This window comes from Globicephala melas, chromosome 20 (assembly GCF_963455315.2).
Source record: "Globicephala melas chromosome 20, mGloMel1.2, whole genome shotgun sequence".
In the NCBI taxonomy this organism is placed as follows: Eukaryota; Metazoa; Chordata; class Mammalia; order Artiodactyla; family Delphinidae; genus Globicephala; species Globicephala melas.
This window is the reverse complement of record NC_083333.1, coordinates 35,722,317-35,744,772: the sequence shown is the minus strand read 5'-3', so window position 1 is coordinate 35,744,772 and position 22,456 is coordinate 35,722,317. Positions and strand designations below refer to the sequence as shown.

The window sequence follows — 22,456 nt, the reverse complement described above, 5'->3', positions numbered from 1 at the left end:
GCGGCTTCTTTCAGCACCGCGTCGCGGACAGCTCCCGGGCGGCCGCGGAGGGGAGGAGGCGCGGCGAGCGGCCGGCCGGGGAGGGCCGGGGAGGGCCGGGGAGAGCAGCAGAGGGTAGACGCAGGCGGGCGGGCGGGGCACGAAGCCCCGCGGCCCTCCCCGGGGGCGGCGCCCGCCCGGAGCCGGACGCTGCGGAGCCAGAGGGCAGACGGAGACGCAGGGAGCCGGGGCGCTGGTGGCTCCAGGCAGAGGCCGCAGCCGAAAGATGCCGGTCCGCAGGGGCCACGTCGCGCCCCAAAACACTTACCTGGACACCATCATCCGCAAGTTCGAGGGCCAGAGTGAGTGTGTGCGTCGGGTGGGGGCACGATCTGGAGCCCTGGTTCGGTGGCCGGAGTGGCCGGAACCCTTTACTAACTTCAGATAGAGCAGGGTGGGGGGGTACCTGAGGCTGAACGCAAAACCCTTCTCTTTAGTGTCCCCGAAACACCTTCTCCCCCAGGGAGCCCCCGCTTACCTCCAATGCTGCCCTCTCTTCTACAGCACGGTGGGCAGAGCGCAGTGCTCCCCTCCACCCCTGAGCTGTTTTTTTCCCCTTCCAAGCCCTGACCTCCCCTTCTATCACTGTACCAATTCCCTCTTGAACCGCCCCCCACCCCCCCAAATTCCTTCAGAGGTTTCCTTTTCACCCTCCTTTTCACCTCCTAACCCTAGCCACTCTGGTCTTTCCAGGAGCTCACCCAGGCCTGGCCCCGGTCTGGTCACACCCCTTTCCCTGCCTCCAGGAAGCCTTGGGCCTCCCTCCCTCTTCACGACCCCATTCATTCCTGCCCTGGTCTTCCCACAATCCCCAGCCCTGACTCCCCTTCCCTCACTCCTCTAATCACTCTCCTGCTTCCCCCTCCTGACCACCCCCTCATTACTCCCAGGAGTCCCCTGACCTTCCCCCATGGCTCTGGCCTCCTTGGTCTTCCCACCCTCCCCAGACCTGACCTCCCCCCTCCCCCATTCTGATCACCGCTCTGCTCCCCCATCCAGATCCCCCCTGACTGCTCCCAAGAGTCCCTATGATCTTTCCCTCTCTGCTGCTTGATCCTGGTTGCCATGGGCTTCCCACCTCCCACCCCAGGTCGTAAGTTCCTGATCGCCAATGCTCAGATGGAGAACTGCGCCATCATTTACTGCAACGATGGCTTCTGTGAACTCTTCGGCTACTCCCGAGTGGAAGTGATGCAGAGACCGTGCACCTGCGACTTCCTCACAGGCCCCAACACCCCACGCAGTGCCATGTCCCGCCTGGCGCAGGCCCTGCTGGGGGCCGAGGAGTGCAAGGTGGACATCCTCTACTACCGCAAGGATGGTGAGGTGCCCTCAGGCCACAGGTTCTGCAAGGCAGGCTTGGCCCCTCTCTTGTCCAGGCAGAGTGACCATGGGAAGGGCACTGACCCAGAGGACCAAAGCGTCTGGATAAATCTTGTCTCTTCTCTGGGCCTCTGTTTCCTCATCTGTAGGGTGAAGTGATGGACACTGGATGAAATGCCTTCTGAGGTCCCTTTCAGAGGCCAGGGACCAGACTGAGCCACCAACTGGTCCTGGCCCCATGCAGGGCCTCCCACACCACCATCCCTCCCCCATGTCCCTGGTCTCCTGGCTGTCCACTCTGTCACTGTCAGCCCCAGCTGTCAGGCAGCTGGGATGGAAATTAACCTTTACTCATCTCCATCTGCTCTGGGGATTAGGGGAGGAGTCACCCCCTCAAGGCCTCTGTGGCGAGGCAAGGCAAGGGGCAGCTGGCTTGAAAAGAGTGCTGGGTCTGGCTCACCAAGCCCTAGCTCCCTGGGGAGATAGGGTCTGGAGTTTGCCATGACCTGGAGGCTCATCCTGTTTGGGATGTTATTGCCAGCCCAAGCTTACTGCAAACAGAACAAAAGCATAGGTCAGGGGCTGAGGATGAAAAATCATGAAGCCCTTTAAGACCCTCCCCCCAGTGCTTCACTGGATCCGTGAGGGGAGGGAAGAGAGGAGTGGGAATTAGGATCCTGAAAGTCCCTTTGAAATCACCTGGATCAATGGCCCCACCAGCCTGGTTCTGAATCAGAATTACCTGGAGCTTGTTTTCCAAAACACACCTTCCCTAGAGAGAGGCTGACTCAGAGGTGTGGAGGGAGGACAAAGCAGGTGTATTTGTAAAAATCTCCCTGGCAGTTTGGGTGTTTTGCCAAGTTTAGGAGCCACTGGCTTAGATAAATCCCTTCCTTTCATGGATGAAGAAACCAAGGCCCAAGAAAAAGAAGGGACTTGGCCAAGATTCTACTGCTTGGGTCCAAACTGGGACTGGACCCCAAATCTCTGGATTCTTCCCTCAGAGATATCTGGTCTGAATAATCCCAAGAAGGGAGAAAGGAACCCAACAGCCTCTGTGTTTGGAGGCAGGACTCTGGGGGAAGGAAGCCTCAGAAGAGGGCCTTCCCTGGGGAAGAAGGAATGAGGACCACTGGAGTGCAGGTAAAGGGCAGGCACTGGGGCTGAGGGGTGCTGACAGCCGGGTAGCAGGGGCCTCGTGTGTGTGTGTGGAGCATGAGTGTAAGTGTGAACCTGAGCATGTGTATGTGTGTTTAAGGGCTTCCGGGTGCTTCCTGGGCAGGTCCTGGCTGTACCTCTGGCTGTCCCCTGCTGCTGCCACCCATGTGAATGGGGTAGTGATTAGGGGACTAGGAAGAACCTGGCTTAGCTTGGCAGCGCTCACAGGGTTAATGAAGTTAGAATATTTTTAAAAGCTGTGACCTCACCTCCTCACATCACTACAGAGAGGAGGTGACAGTCAAAGGAGTGAGAAGGGTCCCAGGGGAACAGGGTGGGACAGCAGGAAATGATAGCGGACAACAAGTCCTTCTCTGTCCCTCCCCTTGACCCCAGAGCTCTACCTGGGCCCCAGAGGGGTGAGGACTGACCACAGACTCCTAGTGATGTCAAATCAGAGCTCTTAGGGTCTCCTCAGCACCCTGCATGTGCCTGGGCAGGGGGTAGAGGTCAAGGCCAAGCCTTGACCCTCAGATCAGGACTCCGGTCTTCAGAACCCTGCTGGGGTCCTCTAGCAATCAGAAGGGGCCCTAGAGACCTAGTCTTGGAGGTTGTCCCTGGGTGAAAATGAAAAATTACCCACATGCCTGGTGCCCCATAAATCCCAGTCTACTCCCACCCCCATCCTAAGCCCTTCCCTGTCCTATAGTCCAAGACTTTGACCACCTGGACCTGCCCCAAATTGGCCTGAAACCCAGAAAGGGGAACCTCCTGGCTTGCAGGGAAGGATGTAATGCTCAGATAACTTATGTTCACCTTATGGTCCACTCTGACTGCATGATTGTTTTTTATCATAGTCACATACATTTTATAGTCCTGCTGGAGGGCATCCTAATGATGATTTCTTCCCTCCTCACGATACCTCTTCTCCCCCCCTCTTTCCCCCCTCTGACTCCAGGGAGGTGAGAAGGGAAGGGGTCCTGGACAGAATTCTAGCTGATTTATAATCCTCTTTTCCTCTAAAGGGGTAATCCACTGACAGTTCTCCAAGTCAAAGTTGAAGGTCTGTGTCCACGTATCTCCACATTGTGCAGCTGTGTAAAGTTGGGCTCAAAGAGGCCAGGGCATTTGACAAAAATTACCCCATGAGACAGGGCTCAGAGACCCCTGAGAAACTGGCTCTGCCGCCATCTGCCTTTACTGGGACAAGTAAGAACTTAACAGCTGGAAGGCATGGGGATGGCCATAAGACTAGAACGAACGAAAGTCTGCAGGGAGGGATGGAGGGCACTCAGATCTCCCCCCCGGCCCACGCCCCTACTGGGGGCCTGTCAGAGGGGCCCATCCCTGCCTGCCTTGGCCAGATCCTCTTCTCTGATGACCCCAAACCAGAGAGTCCCTTAATCCGCAAGCCTGGGGATCCTCTAGTCCTCAGCTCCAGATCAGGAGGGTAGGGCAAGGGCTGAGGTCTGAGGTCCCAGTGTTTTCTTTACACCCACCCATGAATGTCAGAAAGACCAAGTCGGGAGGCGGTGTGGAGCCGCCCTCTCAGTGGCAGCTTTTGTGGCACCAGCTCCTCCCTGAGGGCTCACCACATGCTGGACGGGGATGTGTAAAGAGATGGGGGCAATAGACAACAGGGAGGCTCATAGGGGAGGGGCGGGGACTATAAGAAATTGAAGGAAAGGACACATCCAAGACACAGAGCAGAGCGGAGAGCAGTGAGGTGTCCCAGGGGGCAGATGCGCCTGCTGCCCTTGGTCAGAGAGGTGACCGGGAGGAGCCCCTGGAAGGGAGAATGAGCACAGCCTGTGGCCCCCAGTCCAGGGAGCGGGCAAGGGCACAGAAACACTGCCACTCCTGGGCACAACCTAGGGTGACCACACTCACCCCCTTCCGGTCACCCGGACACAGGTGCTCATGAGCAAGGACAGCTTAGGGATCAGGAAAAGAATGCTCTGAACTCGTCCAAATCCTGATAGCCTCCTGCCTCCACCACCCCACAGGCAGCAAGCGTGAAGGCCAGGCATAGGGTGTCACGCACGGCCCCCTTCCAGCCCTCACTGCTCTGATGCGCTGGTCTTTGGTCCATTCCCAGCCTCAGTTTTCCAAAGATAGCATCAGTGGGTACAGACTGGGCCTTGGCAACCCCTAGCAGCATAGAACCTGGAGGCCCTGCTCTCTGCCCAGGTCTGCCCTCTCCCCGCCTGCTCCCAGGCCAGATTTCTGCAGTGCCAGAAAGAGTGAGGAGATAGTCTGGCCTTGGGGGCGGTGTCTCAGGTCACTGGCCAAGGAGGCTTCCTGGGTGGGTCCCAGTACCCAAGCCTCGCCATGCCCCGGGCGGACAAGAGCACCAGGCTCTGGCCTGGGAGGCAGGCCTACAGCACTGCGAGCCCAGGAGTGGGTCACAGAGGCGAGCGGGTAGCCTCTCCTCGGGGTGGATGTCTCCCGTGGGGCCCAATGCAGCAGCTGGCAGATGGCTGCCTGACGCCTGGTGCCTGGGAGTCCGGGAATCTGATCCTGGAGATTCCTGTTCCCAGGGAGGAACGTGGGACGGAGGATGGGGGAAGCTTGGCTGCCCCCCAGCAGTAATGGTGAGAGGAAGCACACCAGAGGGCAGCTGGGGGAAGCGTGATTCTGGTGAAACCCAAAGTAGTAATAATCCTGTGAGCTAGCCTCCCACCCACTCACATTTACACACATTCTTCCATTCACTCAGTTAACAGCACCTGGAACAGGTCCTGGCAGCTGGCAAATGAGACAGACACAAACCTGCCTTCTGATAGTCATTTTACCTGAGGCCCCTGCCCTTAGCATCCATCCTGACCCTTGGGCCTGACACCCACCAACACTTTGAACTGAGGGACATGGGATGACCGGGTACCATGGAGGGGGGCTCACGGGGCATCCAGCCAGCCCACAGACTGGACTCTGGGGTACAGGGAAGTTTTAGCTTGTTTTGTTCCACTCACCTATGGGAGGGGGAGTGAGACCCTGGAGCAGAGAAAGAGGAAGAGTGGGGTCAATGGCTGGGTCTGGGCTTCCTGAGAGAGCAGGGAGAGTGGCTGGAGGGCCCATCCTGCCCCCACCCTGCCATCTATCTCCCTCTCCCTCTCCAGACCCCAGGCCACTGCCCTGCCTGCCCCGCCTCCACCCCCAGTCCCAGCACCAGCACCTCTGCCTTGAGACCATGGGCCCCTCCCAGGCCTGGAGCAGTAGCCTGGCCTTCATTCCAGTGTCCTCGCTCCAGACAAGTCCCCTCCCCTCTCCAAACTGTTATGTACTGAGAGCCCAGGGCTCCCCGCTCCAGGGCCCCAGCCAGCCCCAGCAAGTCAGTTTCTCAGAACCCCAGGCTCAGCGGAACAGGGGTCCGTGTGGGCCCTCCAGGGATCCACTGGGTGCCACCACGGAGCTTGCGGCCTCATGTGCCAACTGGCTCAGTGCCCAGCACTCAGTATGTTCTCAACAGTGAGTTCCTTCCAGCATCAGGGGAGCAGGACATCTTTGTGAGACGGGAATATGGGAGCTGAACCCAGGGCCAGCCAGAGCTACATGGGGGTAGAACACCCGACCTCACCTCCCCACTTAATCCACCCCCATCTGCTCGGCTTTAATTACAGCAGAAGCGAACCTCAAGGTTAAGCCCTGAGCTGAGGGCTGAGTGTGGACTTGGGCCCGATGCTACATTATTTTCTAATGAGAAGCTTAGCTGCTCTCTCCACCTCTGCCCTGTGGGTGGGGCACCTGCTGGGCAGTGTCACCAACCCTCTGCCCAATAGCTCTGGTGACTCTGCAGGCCTCCTCACCCCCCATGGCTGCTCTTAACTTGACCTTAACCCAGATCACTCTCTAGCTTCCCCAGGCCAGGTTCCTGCAGGAGAGGACCCCTCCAGTGACACCCCCTCCCCACGGTGTTTGCAGCCTCCAGCTTCCGCTGCCTCGTGGATGTGGTGCCCGTGAAGAATGAGGATGGGGCCGTCATTATGTTCATCCTCAACTTTGAGGACCTGGCCCAGCTCCTGGCCAAGCGAGGGAGCCGCAGCCTGTCCCAGCGCCTGCTGTCCCAGAGCTTCCTGGGCTCCGGTGAGGCGGGGAGCAGGTGGCCGGGGAGGGGCGGGGAGCACCAGGTAGAGCAGTGGGTCCCCCAGCCCTGGCTGCTCTGACCCCAGCCCTGGTTTCAGAGGGCTCTCATGGCAGGCCAGGTGCACAGGGACCTGGCCCGGGCAGGGTCAAGTACAGGACCATCAGCCAGATCCCGCAGTTCACACTCAACTTCGTGGAATTCAACCTGGAGAAGCACCGCTCGGGCTCCACTACGGAGATTGAGATCATCGCACCCCACAAGGTGGTAGAGCGGACCCAGAACGTCACCGAGAAGGTCACCCAGGTGCGGCCTGCAGGGCAGGGTGGACGGGGCTCTGCTGGGCCTCGAGGGTCCCTCCTCAGGCCATGGACTGGACTCCTCCGGGGCTGGGCTAGCAGAGGGAGCCGGCCTGCCCAGCCCCCTACTGTCTGGTCTGAGCTCCAGGCCTCTTGTCCTGCTGGAGTCTGATTCTTTAGACCTAAAGACCAACCCCAAGGCCACCACCCTGATGCTCAGCTCCCAGAACCAGGGGAGGATGGGGTCAGCAGAGCCTGTGACTAGTGCCACATCCTAGGCCTGGAGGAGCTGGGAGGGGGGAACCCGCAGGTCACCATGGAGGCCCACCCAAGGCTCTGCCAGTCCCGGAGAAGGAGAAGCAGAGAGAAGAGGTGTCAGGGCCATACTGAAGTGGATGGGGAAGCCCCAGCCCTGCTTCTGCCCCTTGCCTTTGAGGCGACGGCCAGCCCCCCCATGGCAGGATCCTTCTGCAATCCAGGCAGAGGGGAGGTGGCCCTGGCATCTTCAGGTCCCTGGGGATCAGGCCCGAAATGCCTCCCTCCCCACCACCCCACCTTGGCCAGGCCAAGGCGAACCCCCCTGGGTCCTCTGTTCCAGCTGACCCCCGTGTCCCTCCTCCTGGGGCCTGATGCCCCAGTCCCCAGCTGGCCATCCAGGGGGAAATGCAGAGGGCCGTGCCCAAGGTTCAGGTTCCCTGCCACCAGCCCACTCTGTGACCTTGGGCAAGAGGCCTTATGCCCTTACTGGGCCCCGGGGCTCCCATCCGGAGGAATGAGTTGGACCGCACCGTCTCTGAGGACTCATCTGACATTGAGTGTGCTGGCCCCACAAAGCACTGAGGGCTGCCTAGGCCAGAGATGGGCAAGGGGCTGCAGGGCGAGGTAGGCGCCTACTGCAGCTTCCCCTGGGACTTTGCTTCATAAGCGGATGGGAGCAGCTCTTTTGCCTCCCTACCCCTTTTCACCTGAAGCACTGTCTGTGCCGGAGCAGATGGAGTAGAAACTCCTTGTGACCCAGCCCCTCACCAAGCACAGGAACCCTGGGAAAGGACCCCAGGTTGAGGGCTGGGCGCTTGGAGGTCAGGCAATGTGGCCCAATGACCTGGGAAGCCCACCTAGCTGCACACCCCGGGGCCCTCAGGTTGGTGGTAGGGGCCATGGGGGCTGTTGGACTGGAAAGTTGCCCGTGAAGCTCGACAGAGCTGGCTGGGGCTTGTGGTCCCTGCCCGCACCCAACCTGTCCTGCTGCCCTTCCCCCTGCCCCAGCCCCTCTTGGCTTTACTAACCCACTGCCTGTGGGCCCTAAGGTGGGGAGGAGCCTGACAGAGCTCAGGCTGGCATGGCCCAGAGCACGGAAGTCACACCAGCCTCAACCCGAACTCAAAGGGCCTAGAGGGCTGTGATCCCACACCTGAGTTCCTACGTCCTGAGAGCCCACTGAGAAGGGCCTCGTGCTGGCCTCAGAGGCGATGGGAGACTATGGAGGTCTGTGGTGGGGGAGATGGCACCCCTGTCTGGAAGTCCTGAGGATGTACACTTCCTCGGACCCCATCCCCCCAAAGTCTGACTGTCTCCCTCCCACTCCCCGTGCTCTGCAGTTTCATCCTGGCTGGTCTTGAGCAGCCAGGGGCAGAGGTGGCCATGACAGCCAGGCTTTCAGTGCTCGTTTGGCCCCTTTTAGTTGAGCCCCCATGTGGACCAAGTGCGGGGCATATGAGGCGGACGTGCGGCACAAGGGATCTGCAGCTCTAAGTCAGTGGGGGACAGCTGTGTGGTCAGGGTGTTTACAAGGAGCAGGGAGAACATTGGAAAAGATGGTTTGAGTCTGTGCAGGGTTAGAGGAAACATCCTGGGGAGGCAAAACAGGAGCCGAGGCCAAGGCTGAGCTGGAGGTCACCACAGGGTGGGGACACTGTGGCCCCTCCCAGGGCCTTGGATGGCAGATGGGGGACCGTCTGGTTGGAACCAGCCCTTGGGTGGATCTTCCTTACTGTGATCCCATCTGCTAATGGACCTGGTTTGCAAGGTCAGAACCTTACATGGTAGATTTTCTTAAACCAGGACCACCGGCAGGGCCCTATCTGGTAGTGCTGGGCAGGGGGTGGGGCGTGGTCCGTGAGACACCCCTCAGGCCCCATCCTTGTCGGGGCAGTGTCTGACATGGGTTGAGTGGGGAGGAGGAATTATCGTGTAGAGCGACATGTGCCATTGAGACGTACCAGCTCATTTACTCACAACAGCCCCATGGAGTTTGTTGTCCTTTGTCATCCCCTTCTGCCAGTGAGGGAACAGAGGCTCACAGGGGTTAAAAAACTTGCCCCAAGACAGACACACAGCAATGTCCGACCTGGGATCCACCTGGGAGGTCTGGCTTCAAAACGCTTGCCTTCCTGCTGCCCCAGCTGTTTGTTGTGTTGGGCAGCTGGGCAGAGCTTGGGTATGTTGGACTGGGCCCTGGGGATCCTGTGTTGGCCATAGGCTCGGAGGCGGGGGTCAGAGGGTCAGAGCAGAAGGGCGTTCAGCTGAATGTAATGATCAAAACCCCCTCGGACGTGTGAAGGAGTCAAGGCTTCCGGCACACAGCACCTGTCGAGGGCTCAGATTAGCTACTCACCCCCAAATTTGGTTCTTTCCACGGAGGCTCTGAGGGTTGGCCCCAGGGAGGGCCCTCACTGGTCCAGGCTCCACAGGGCCCTCAGGAATGCAGAGGGTATTTTGGGGGTGACTTGTTCCCATCGGGAACCTGACCACTGGAAACTTCCCAAACCCACCAGAGAGGACTGATGCCCCGCCCCCCGCCCCACCACCCTCTCAATCTGCCTGAGCCTGGCCCTCCCCTCTCCCCTCCCCCAGCCCCGTCTCCACCCGTTCCAGGCTGGCCTGTTTGGGAGGGAGTTTGTGAGCTTCAAACCTGGGGTCACTGTGGGACAGAGCTGCACCCCTCATATGGAACCCCCCTCCTCTCTGCACTTCCTGCACACCTGTCCCCTTAAGAACTTGCCCTGTTATACATGCACACCCCATCTTTGTGTCGTCCCCTCTCCCCGACACAGCCCCGATCGCCCACCCTCTCCCACATCTCCCTTCCTAGGCCTCAGCCCTGCATCTGCACCCCTCCCAGACCCGTCTCACCAGCGGCGGCCACCCTGCTGACTGCCCCACGGTCCCCACCCCCAGGTGCTGTCCCTGGGTGCGGACGTGCTGCCGGAGTACCAGCTGCAGGCACCGCGCATCCACCGCGGGACCCTCCTGCACTACAGCCCCTTCAAGGCCGTGTGGGACTGGCTTATCCTGCTGCTGGTCATCTACACGGCCATCTTCACGCCCTACTCGGCCGCCTTCCTGCTCGGCGACCAGGACAAGCCTCAGCGCGCGGACTGTGGCTACACCTGCAGCCCGCTCACCACGGTGGACCTCATCGTGGACATCATGTTCGTCGTGGACATCGTCATCAACTTCCGCACCACCTACGTCAACGCCAACGACGAGGTGGTCAGCCACCCCCGCCGCATTGCCGTCCACTACTTCAAGGGCTGGTTCCTCATCGACATGGTGGCCGCCATCCCCTTCGACCTGCTCATCTTCCGTACTGGCTCTGATGAGGTGAGCAAACCCCGTTCAGGCCGGCCGCTGTGGCCATCCCCTGTGCCCCAGCCCTGGGTGCAGAGAGTACCTGGCGTTGGGCACCTTTGCCAAAGCAAGTGGTGGTGGAAAGGGGGGGCCTCAGACATCTGTCATCTCCCAGCCCTGGAGAAGGAGCAGCTGAGCACCCCAGGCCTGAGTGCCCTCCCTGTGCTCCAGAATCCTGCCCCTTCTGGGATGGGCACTCCTGTGCCCCAGCCCCTCGTGCTGACTTCTAAACCACTCTTACCCTGGCGTTAGAAAAGGAATCCACAGGCTGTCCCTCCATGCAGCCTGACCCCCTCCTAAGCCCCAGCCCCTCCACTATGCCCACCCTGCTTCTCATAGCTGATGTGAGGGCATTTTCATGCTCTTTCCGTAGCTTCCAGTCCCACTATGTCCTTTTGACCCACCTTCTCGGGATCAGCTTTCCGCTGAAATCGGCTCTGCCTCTTGCAGTCACCCAGCCCGTCCAGCACGGGGTGTCCATCGTGACTACCTGCTCCCATGACCACCCACTCCCAGCAAATCTATCCCCAAGTCCGCCCTCCCACTTTCCACCCACACTGCCCCTGCCTGCACACTAAGTGGCCTTCTTACCCACCTCTGCCCCAGCCCCATACCTGCCAGCCTCAGCCCCTGCACGCAGAGGCCAGAGCAAGTTTCAGATCACTTGTCTGACCCTGTCCCTTATCTGACCCGGTCTTCAGAACTTTCAGTGGCTCCCCAGTGGCTTGGAATAAAAGCCGAGCTCTTTGTGGGCCCTGCGGCCACAGCAGCAGCCCCTGCCCACCTTCCAGGCTCACTCCTCACTCCTCCACCATCTTCTACTCTGTGCTCCCAGCTGCAGCATCACCCTTGGTTTTCCACGTGGACTGTGCCCTCTCACACCTCCATGCCTTTGCTCATGCTGCTCCCTGTGCCTGGAGTGCCCTTTACCTCTCCCTCCTGTCTGCCTGGAGACCCAGCCTCCTCTCTCAAGACTCAGCTCCTGTGCCACCTCCTCTAGGAAGCCTTCCCTGCCCTGCCGCTGCAGACTTGACCTCCCCTTCCTCTGTGCTCCCCGTAGACTTTTGTGCGAGCAAACACATGGCTATTTTGAACTCTACACTGAGAGCTCCTAAGGCCCTGCACTGTGCCCCACTGCCAAGAGCCTGGCCCAAAGCAGGCTCTCCATAAGTGTTTGTTGAATGACTATGTGACCACATTCGCAAGTGAATAAACGTGGTCTTAAGCACAGCCTTTCAAGGGCTGACCCCCAACTCCGTGTCCCCGCCCCCTCCCTACCTCTCCAGACCACAACCCTGATCGGGCTGCTGAAGACGGCTCGGCTGCTACGGCTGGTGCGTGTGGCTCGCAAGCTGGACCGCTACTCTGAGTACGGGGCAGCAGTGCTCTTCCTGCTCATGTGCACCTTTGCACTCATCGCACACTGGCTGGCCTGCATCTGGTACGCCATCGGCAACGTGGAGCGGCCCTACCTGGAACCCAAGATCGGCTGGCTGGACAGCCTGGGAGCGCAGCTCGGCAAGCGCTACAATGGCAGCGACCCAGCCTCAGGCCCCTCGGTGCAGGACAAGTATGTCACGGCCCTGTACTTCACCTTCAGCAGCCTCACCAGCGTGGGCTTCGGCAATGTCTCACCCAACACCAACTCTGAAAAGGTCTTCTCCATCTGCGTCATGCTCATCGGCTGTGAGTGTCCCGGGCCTTACTCATAGAATCCCAGTTTCAGTTTTGTAATGAGATATAACAGAGGGTGTATGATAGGCAGATCCTAAGTTGGCAGCACAATGAACGTGTTGCATATGTGTACACCAACTATACACAGAATTTAACACCCATGTAGCCCTCGCTATATACCAGGGATCAGGACAAACTACATCATTTTCAGGGCCTGGGGCAGAATGAAAATGTGGAGCCCTCTGTTAAAACAAAATTATTAAGAATTTCAAGATGGTGACAGCAGAGCATTAAACTAAGTCCAGGGCCCTTCTTAGCACAGGTCCACGCCCATGAAGTATTTAGAGATGTTAAAGCCCAGAAAAACAAAAACAAGGGGAAAATGGGTGAAAACAAGAGACCAAGAGTTTTCCCTTTATTATATTTTTACAACTTGAAAGAGAAAACATATCTGAATTTAAAAAATTCATTGCCCCCCCAAAAAAAAAAAAATTCATTGCCCTGGTTTCATCTTCTCAGGAGTTTGGCCTCTGGGCCCAGGAAGCTGCCAGGAGGGAGGGCAGAGGGAGGAGGGCAGGAAGCCCAGGGGTCTTTGTCCCCCATGTGCCCTGGCGCCGTCCTGGGCACTTGTGACTTTGCCCTGGACAGAGGGGTCCCTGACTGGGGGATCCCAGGGAGAGGGAGGGGGTCCTGGAGCAGGCCCCGAGGTGTTGTGGCCTGGCGGGGATGCTCAGGAGCTCACCCCGCACCCCGCCCCCGGCCCATATCCCCCGCTCCCCGCCCCAGCCCTCATGTACGCCAGCATCTTCGGCAACGTGTCGGCCATCATCCAGCGCCTGTACTCGGGCACGGCGCGCTACCACACGCAGATGCTGCGAGTCAAGGAGTTCATCCGCTTCCACCAGATCCCCAACCCGCTGCGGCAGCGCCTTGAGGAGTACTTCCAGCACGCCTGGTCCTACACCAACGGCATCGACATGAACGCGGTGAGCCCCCGCCGCTCTGCCTGGGGCGGGGCGGGCGACCTAGCCCAAGTCCCAGCTCTGGCTAACTCCCCGAGGGAGGCCAAAGTCCCGCGGGCGCAGGGCGTCCCCAGAGCCCTCCCCACCCGTTCCCCCAGCCCCACCCCCACCCCGGCCGCGCCCCGCTGGACGCGACCGCCCTTCTCGCAGGTGCTGAAGGGCTTCCCCGAGTGCCTGCAGGCCGACATCTGCCTGCACCTGCACCGCGCGCTGCTGCAGCACTGCCCGGCCTTCCACGGCGCCAGCAAGGGCTGCCTGCGCGCGCTCGCCGTCAAGTTCAAGACGACGCACGCGCCGCCCGGGGACACTCTGGTGCACCTCGGCGACGTGCTCTCCACGCTCTACTTCATTTCCCGCGGCTCCATCGAGATCCTGCGCGACGACGTAGTGGTGGCCATCCTCGGTGCGTCTGGCGGGGAGGGCTAGGCCGGCGTGTGGGGTGCCCTGCCTGGACCAGGCCATTCCCAATGATGACGGTTGCCCCTTCTGCTGACCTGCCATGTGCAGAGCGTGTGCCACGGGGGAGCTTTACACCCAGCTCACTCAAGCCTTAAAACTAACCTCTGCCACAGGCCCCATTTTCCTGATAGGGAAGTTGATGCTCAGAGACGTCTGGTGGGTGGACAAGCAGGGATTCCAGGGCTACGGGGCTGACTCGGAAGTCCAGGCAGCTTCTGACCTTCTCCCACCCTTGGGAAGCTCAGGGTGAGAGGACGAGGGTTTGCCTCGGATGGAGGGGGGTCCCCAGTCTCGGTGCAGCTGCAGGGACAGCTGGACACTTCAGAGGAAGGATGCGAGCATTGGACAGGGGACAGATTTGGGGCACACACAGCCCCTGCCACTTACGTTGGGCAGGTCACCACAGCTGTCTGAGAGCTCATCTTCCTTGCCTTCCCGCTGACTTCAGCCCACCCCAAGTCCCTGCCCAGGCCGTCACTCACCCTCCCCTGCTCGCCATGGCCGGGCTCTACTCCAGCCCCTCCACCCAGTCCTCTCCCTCTGGCCTGCCCTCGGCTGGTGTTCACCAAGTGTGCTGCTCACTCTCTTCTCCCATTACATCCTCACCTGGGCCAGCTCCTTGCTCCTGTGATCTCAGCCTCACCTATGCCACAAGGACCCCCAGAACTGTGTCCCGACCCCAGTCTCTCCTTAGACTGGACTACCCCATGTGTTCTTGGGCATGGCCACCCTTATATTCCATAGGCAGACCACACAGCATATCTCAGTCTGAAATCATCTGCCCTCAAAGGCAGCTCCGTCGGCATCCCCATCACTGTGAACCTTCCGTTGCCTGGGCCAGAGACCTGGGAGTCAACCAAAGAAGCACCCTCCTCCTTTCTGCCCCACCGCCACCACCCAGGCAGCCACGGAGCCCTGTCTGTTCCCCTCATTAATCTCGCTCTGTCCCATACCTGTCTACTTGTCCCTGCCTGGGTCCACCCCTCATTGTGTCCTTCCTGGGCAGGTGTCAGGAGCTCCTTTCCCATGGCCCTGAATCTGGTCTCCTGCCATACTCCATCTTCCACCTTCTGCCGGTGACCTGAAATTCACATCTGGCATACTCCTCTTCTGCTCAAAATCCTTCCATGGGTCCCATGACCCATGGAACAAATGTAAACCCCTGTGCATGGCATGCACAGCCCTCCCCATTCTGGCCACCTTAAGTCCTGCCAGCCTCCCCCCAGTAGTTCACATTCCAGCCATACAAACTAGTTAGTTCTGTAAACCTGCCCATCTGTCACACCTCTGTGCCTTTGCACGTGCTGCCACTCTGCTCAGAGCACCTATCTTGCACCCCTGCCTGGCGGACCCCAGTCATCCTTCAACGCTGAGCTCAAGCACGGGCTCCTCTATGAGCCCTTCCCTCAGTCTCAGCCAAGCTTAGAAGTACTGTCCGTGTGGGAGAGACAATAATTATTATTAATAATTAAGAAGCCAGTCCAATTTAAGTTTTATTTAGAGACATGAACTCCTCTCATTTTTGTCCTGAGTGGAAATGGACATTAGGTCATAATCCTTCATCTACTGGAAAACCATCACTTTATAATGTTGCCCAGATTTCCAGCTTCTTGGGTTTCATATGTGACCCTGGAGGGTCCCTTCCTTCTCCAAGTCTCGGTCCCTTCCTCTGTAAATGACCTTTTATCCGGTTCTCTTGGGGCACATGTCTTGGCCTCTGTCCATCATTGTGCAAGCAATTAGCACCTCTTGTGTGGTACGGCCAGGCTGGGGGGCTGGACTTTGCTGTGGGGAGTGGCCATCCAAGTAATCATGGTCCCTGGCACCCTGACCCTGGGCTTTCTGCCCCCAGCCCTGACTGTGCCACACGGACCACATGCTGCTTCCTCCACCCCATTGCCTTTTTCCAGTCCTCCTAGAGTCTCACAACACAGCCCCCCCCCACTTCACTTGCTCTGTAAGCCCCCCTCTTCCCTGCTCCCAACCACTCCTGGTGGAACGAGCTTCTCCCTCCCCCATAGCCCCATTGCTCTTGGCTCTTCCCTGTTCTAAGGCTCTAGAGATCATTCTGTAATCTGTCTCTCTGGGATTTGGGGGGCTCCTTGTGCATGGGACAGCATCTTATTCATGTTGACATGCTGTGGCTAGCACAGTATCTGGCGCCAGGAGGGCCCGATACCCTCACCACGTGCCCCTGTATCCAGCCCGTGTCCACCCTGTGACATCTGTCCCTCCCAGGGCCTTGCATCCACCTGTCTGGTGCGTCTTGCTATTCAAGCCACTTCCTCAAGCATCACATCTGCTTCTCTGGGCAGCCCATGGGGGTTGACAAGGCAGATATGGTTATACCCATTTTAGAGATGAGGACACTGGGGTCCAGAGAGAGGAAGTGACTTTCCCAGGCTTCCTCTGCTGGGGCCATGCTGGTCACTTGGCCCCACAAAGGGAGCGGGAACACGAAGAGAGGGAAGCCTCAGGCCCTCCCCTGGGGAGCTGGGTACTCCTGACGCTGGGTCCCGTGCACTCTGCAGCACCGCGGCAGCCCGGAGAAGAAGAGATTAAGCAGGGAGCCTCTAGGGTCCCTACTGCCCACTGTCCCCTGGATGGGGGTGGTAGGGGCAGTTCCAAAGAAAGTGGGAAACAGGAGGGGGGAGTCTAATAGAGGATGGTCCCAAGGGGCCTGGAGATAGCAAGGGGCCCCACATGCTGGGGTGGGAGGGGTCTCTGCAGCACCCCTCAGCCAGCACATCCAACCTTGTTCCCAGGCCCCAGCCCAGAAGGATCCCTGAAGTGGGGTGAGGTCATGGTTAAGAGGTCCTCAGGGAGGCTCCTCAGAAGAGAGCTTGGAGCCAGGCCCTAGAAAGACCCCGCCCCTCTGGCTGGCAGGAAAGAATGACATCTTTGGGGAGCCCGTTAGCCTCCATGCCCGGCCGGGCAAGTCCAGTGCAGACGTACGGGCCCTGACCTACTGTGACCTGCACAAGATCCAGCGGGCAGACCTGCTGGAGGTGCTGGACATGTACCCCGCCTTCGCAGACAGCTTCTGGAGTAAGCTGGAAGTCACCTTCAACCTGCGGGATGTGAGTCCGGGCTGGATAGGCTGGGTGGGGGGTGGCCCTTGGCCAGCTGGTAATGGGCAATGGCCAGTCAGCCGGCTGAGAGCTTGGCCTGCCTGGCCTAAAGGGACCCATCCGGCCACTTGCCTTCCTTTCAACCCCCTCCTGCATCCTTTACCATAATTTCTTCTGTGCCTACCATGGCCAACATAATGCTAAATATGAAGGTAGCTACCAATTATCGAGCACCAACTATGTGGTGAGTGCTGGGCTCCTTTTACATGATCTCATTTAGTCTTCTCGCAAGTGTGGTGGTGTTATTATCCCCATTTTCCGGATGAGGAAACTAAGGGTCATAGCGGACAAATGACCAAAGCCACACAGCCATACAGTAAGCCGTATAGTCAATGGCGCAGCCAAAATGGGACTCAAGTTTGTGCATCTCCATAGCCCGGGCTTTTCCCACCACATCCTACCAAGCTGCAAGGGGCGGGTGCGAGGCGGGGGCAGCGGTGTCTGCCATCCAAGAACTCACGGTGCCAGGTCCCAGGGGTATAAACAGTAATAGAGCAGTCTCTCCTCTCAAGTTTATCACTCAGCGGAGGAGATTATAATAACTCAGGAAAAAGAAAGAGCTGCATAGTTAAATAACCAAGGAAGTCTCAAGGGTGTGCAGGGAGACCAAATATTTGTGGAGCTCAGGGTTGCCAAGGCGTGGGGCAGCCAGTATGGAGTGGAAGTGCCCGGAAGGGTCTGTATGGAGGAGCAGGTCTGGAACCAGCTAGTGGGAAGGCGGGGGCAGGCACACCCGGCAGGGGCAGCAGCAGCTGAGGCCCCGATGCTGAGCCCCCCATCCCCGGTGTCAGGAGGAGGGGTCCTGCTGGCCCAGCCCCACACCCAGCTTCTGGAGGTGGTGCTGAGGCAGGTTTACATGGTCTGGACAGCCCTCCGCACCCTCTGCCCTCTGCTGTCCTCCCCTTCCCCGGTCTGCCCCCTTCCCACCTAGGGGACATCTTGCAAAGACCCTGCCTTGGGGGAGGTCCAGCAGCCAGGAGCCATCAGGTGGCCCAAGTGCTCAGTGGCTGGACTCCAGGGCAAGAGGGATGCGATCCCCATGGCCTGGGATATCTGCAGCCCCTGGATACCCTCAAATCTCATGGTGCCAGGAAGGTGGGCTGCCAGGGGCACTGCTGAGGGCACCCCCTGAACGGACTGGGACTTCCAGACCCCGTCTCCTCAGAGGAAATCGCCCCATTGGCCCACGCTGAAGGCGGGGACACCAGGGCCTTGGGGAAAAAGGGAGGAGAACAGTCCCCCCGTCTCCCACGACCCCAACCTTGCTGCTCAAGGCGGCCTCTCGCAGGACTCTGTGGGGGTCTGCACGTCTCCAAGCCCCTGTTCATCTCCCACCCACACACACAGGAGAGGAGCTGCCGGGAGCACAGTCAGGGAGCCCAGCCACCTGTCACCACTTTCTCACCTAGTGGCCACAGGGCCACGGGGGGAGGGGGAGGGGAGGGCAAAGAAGCCCTGTCCTGGCTTTGGTCCCTGTTACTTGATGCTCTCGTTCTCCACAAGGCAGGCGAGGGTCTCCAGTCATCACCCCAACAGGCCCCAGGCAGCCAGGACCACCAAGGCTTCTTCCTCAGTGACAACCAGTCAGGTGAGCAAAGCCAGCCCCCACCAGTGTCTGCCCCTCCCCAGCCCGAAGCCCCTGCCCAGCCTCCTGCCCCTTCTCAGGTCCTCCCCAATCTGCCTCCCCTGGGAGAGGCCTCCCCAGTCCCCTCAGTGAGTGGAGAGGGACTCCCTCCCTAGGCTCAGTGTCGGAGGCCCTTGTACCCTTCCTCCCCCTGTGTCCTCAGAGCCTGAGTGAGGGCTGCCCTCAGGGGTAGATACTGGCCAGCCCCTGGGGCTCCACATCAAGGCACCAAGGGCCCTGCTGGGCGGCAGCTCCCTGGACAGTGAGGCCAGGGCTGGACGTTCCCAGCCAGCCAGCCACCACCCCCCCCCGCCAGGCTGGGGCCCCAAGGCCCCCTCCCAGGGCTACAGCCTTCTGGGTCCCAGAAGCCAGACCTCTATGGGGGTAGGACCTCGTACTTCAGGGCGCCCAGGTAAGGAGATCCACTCCTCCCACCCTGTGCTCCCATGGCAGGTAGGGGTCAGGCCTGTGGAACCGGATGAACCGAAGCTCAAGTTTCCCTTGCCCCGTGCAGGTGCAGCCCCTTCCCTGAGCATCTCAGATGCATCTGGCCGCTGGCCTGAGTTGCTGCAGCAAGTGCCCCCCAGGCCAAGTCAGAGCCCCCCAAACCCTCAGGGAGACCCAGACTGCTGGCCTCGGGAGCTAGGCTCCAGGCTAGAGCAGCTCCAGGCCCAGATGAACAGGTGAGTGACCTGTGGGCCACGGGTGGGGGCAGCCACAGAGGGCAGGCCCAGTGACAGGCTAGGCACGGGTGCCCCCTCCTGGTGCCTCAGGGACATCGCTGGGTGCCCCATGGGTTTGAGAATGGCCAGCCCCATTTAGCTGCAGACCTCCCCATCCCTGTCGCTAAGTACAATTCCTTGGATGGCTTGTCCCAGCAAACCCTGGAGCATGCCAAGGAGGACTTCTGGGGAGATGGGCATAACCTCATGCAGAAACAAATTCCACAGGCCCTTGGAAAGGGGGTGTGGCCTGTGGATGGTACGGCTGTGGTGGCAGAGTGAGGACTTGGGGGCACTATAGTCCTGGGTTCCAATTCTGGCTCTGCAACTTACCAGCAATACTGTGGACAAGTTACTTAACCACTCTGAGCCTCAGTTTTCCCTTTTGTGAAATGGGGATAACCAGAATACCCACGTCAAGCTTCATTATGAGGCCAGAGTGTCTCTTTGACAGGCACCCTCTGGGAAACAGTGTTAAGGAGAGCTAAGCCTTAGGCTGGCTTCTTGTAGCCACGGGGATGACGTCCCTGGTCACCAAGGCAGTGCATGCATGTTTGGGTTACCTTCACCTTTCCTAAGGTGCACCAAAACATCTACTTAAGTTCTTTCCATAGTACCATTCCGTCAAATAAAGTAATTTGGTTACCCACCCCCCTGCCAAAAAAAACTTCATTATGAGGACTAAATGATGTATGCACCGTGCCTGATCACTGTTATTATCAGAGTCAGGGGTGTGCTAAGGGGAATTTGGGCAGGGGCTGTGGATTACAGCAGGGAAATAGCAGGGACAGCATGCAGGCTGCAAAATCGAGAGCTGCCCTCAGGACCTAAACTGCTTTTGCCAGCCCCAGCCCTGACCCTGACTCCGACTGTGGGTTTCTGCCTGACAGGCTGGAATCACGCATGTCCTCAGACCTCAGCCGCATCCTGCAGCTCCTTCAGCAGCCCCCGCCCCAGGACCACACTGGCTACATTCTGGGAGCCCCTGCCTCCAATGACCTGGCCTTGTCTCCTTCAACCTCAGCAACTCAGAGTCCAGGAACTAGACTACTACCCCAGGGCGATCTGCCCCCTGCACAGGTAAGCAGCTGAGGAGATCCCCAGGGGCTTGCCTGGAGGCAGCTGCATGTCTTCCCCCACCCTTAACTTGGTCTCAGTGGGCATCCAGCCCACGGCCTTTGTGGTCCGAGAGCAGCTATGACTTTTGCTGTCCTCCTTTATGGTCTGAGTCATGACAGGCAGCCTGGACAGGCGGTGACAGAGCCCAGATTGTGACCAGGGACGCCACATCTGGGGCAAGGGCAGCAGGACACAGCTCCTGCCACTTCCCATCGCTGAAGTCGGGGTGGCCTGGGGAGGCTCCCCGTACTGCATGCCTCCCTCTTTCTTGCCCCTCCCAGGCCCCCAGTTATGGTGACCTGGACGAATGGAGGCCGAAGCTCGGGAACTCCTCCTCCAGGATGCTGGCCCCAGCCACAGAAATGGACAAAACTACAACACCGTCCTCAGAACAGAAGCAGCCTGAGGGGCTCCCGTCACCCTTGGCCTCGCCTCTGCATCCCCTGGAGGTACAGGGACTTGTCTGTGGTCCTCACTTTCCCTCGCTCCCTGAACACCTCAGCTCTGTCCCCAAATAGCTGGAGTTCCAGAGACATGGCTCAGATCCTGGATTTGTGAGGAGCTAGAGCCACTGTACCCCAAGATAATAGACACCAGGAAGGAACTGAAGGCGGGTGAGGCGACAGTTAAGGATTTGGGGGAGGCAGACAGCCTGTAAACTGAAAACCATTTACCTAGAGTAGCTACAAACTGCCAATCCAGGTGACCCAAGATGGCTTGGGCCAAGAGGCTCAGGACTTCTCCCAACCTCCCGCAGGTCTCTATTTAGACAGCAGGCCTGGTGGAGGGGGGGTGAGCCTCAGGTGTAGAGGTAGCTTATGGGACAGAGGGCTCAGTGAAGAACAGAGACCTTCCTGATCTACTGTGTGAGAGCCTTGCTCTGTGCCAATTACGATCACCTCCCAGCTCAGAACTCTCCCCCACCACCCAGCCAGCCCCCAAGGTTGGTCAAGACCTCCCGCCGAGAGCTTGTGAACCAGCTGGAGATGAAAGTGTCCTCTGTAGTGGACACATCAGGGACAGAACTCCAGCCCCCAGCCACTCTGCCCCTGATGGTTCTGTGAGGACCTTTGGGACCCTAGGGGACAATGGAGTGAGTGTCTCAGAGCTAATAAAGTCTGCACACTTCATGTTGGGCTGGGTGTGTAACTTACGTAGGGTCATCAGGTCCTTGATTGTGCTGTAACTGACAGCTGTGATCTTCTCCAAGTCCCTCTCCCAAGGAGCTGTGTGTTGGGGACCTGAAGGTGGATCCACCATGTTCAGGAGTCCCCGGAACAGGGGGCTTTTAGCCAGGTTGGGGTGAAGGGAAGCAGAGAGGCGCTGGCGTGGTGGCCATAGGGAATCATGACAACAGCCAGCGCTTCCATAGCACTCACCCTGTGTTGGGGGACACCGTGCTGACTGCCCTGCAGATATTAGTTCATCAACTCTTTACAACAACTATATGGGGTCAGTATTATTATCCCCATTTTAAAGATGAGGGATCAGAAGCAGAGAGACACTAAGAAATTTACCCAAGCAGGAGGGAAACTTCTGGGGTGCTGGTACTCTTCTATTTCCTGATCTAAGTGCTGATTGCATCAATGTGTTTCAGGTTGTAAAAACATGTGCACTTCTATGTGTAAACTATACTTTGATTTAAAAAAAATATTTCCCAAAAACATATCAAAAGGAGGACATAATTTCAACACAGATGGTCTGGTTTGAGAACATGTGCAGTCAACTACTCCACTGAAATTGGCTGTTGTCCAGAAAAGTCAGTGGTCCTGTCCTTTTGCAGTACTCCCTAAAAGAATTTTGAAAATCTATTTTCCCCTCACACATTTTTAGTTGACATCTGAAGTATTTCCTGATAAGTTTAAATAGTTGAAGAGGACAGGACTTCCCTGGTGGTGCAGTGGTTAAGACTCTGCCTGCCAATGCAGGGGACATGGGTTCAAGCCCTGGTCTAGGAAGATCCCACATGCCACGGAGCAACTAAGCACGTGCGTCACTGAGCCTGCGCTCTAGAGCCTGCAAGCCACAACTACTGAGCCCATGCGCCTAGAGTCCGTGCTCTGCAACAAGAGAAGCCACTGCAATGAGAAGCCCACACACCGCAACGAAGAGTAGCCCCCCACTCGCCACAACTAGAGAGACCCAACGCAGCCAAAAAAATGAATGAATAAATTT

At 58.6% G+C, this 22,456-nt stretch overlaps 1 protein-coding gene across 4 annotated transcripts; it reads left to right on the top strand.

Moving 5' to 3' along the window:
- Positions 1-89: 89 nt before the first annotated feature.
- Positions 90-22,456, top strand: KCNH6 (potassium voltage-gated channel subfamily H member 6). 4 transcript variants are annotated; one of them, XM_070044488.1, is made up of 14 exons: positions 93-341; positions 1,130-1,360; positions 6,442-6,603; positions 6,702-6,907; positions 10,078-10,503; positions 11,817-12,216; positions 12,991-13,190; positions 13,377-13,629; positions 16,572-16,765; positions 18,320-18,404; positions 18,955-19,123; positions 20,053-20,242; positions 20,563-20,730; positions 22,210-22,456. In XM_070044488.1, the coding sequence occupies exons 1-14, from the start codon at positions 266-268 to the stop codon at positions 22,234-22,236; spliced, it is 2,787 nt and encodes a 928-aa protein (XP_069900589.1). In that variant the 5' UTR covers positions 93-265; the 3' UTR covers positions 22,237-22,456. The 4 variants fall into 4 exon arrangements, with proteins under 4 accessions (XP_069900590.1, XP_069900591.1, XP_069900589.1 ...); XM_030843323.3 differs by lacking the exon at positions 22,210-22,456 and having other exon boundaries at positions 96-341; positions 20,563-22,010; XM_070044490.1 differs by lacking the exons at positions 16,572-16,765; positions 20,053-20,242; positions 20,563-20,730; positions 22,210-22,456 and having other exon boundaries at positions 91-341; positions 18,955-19,080.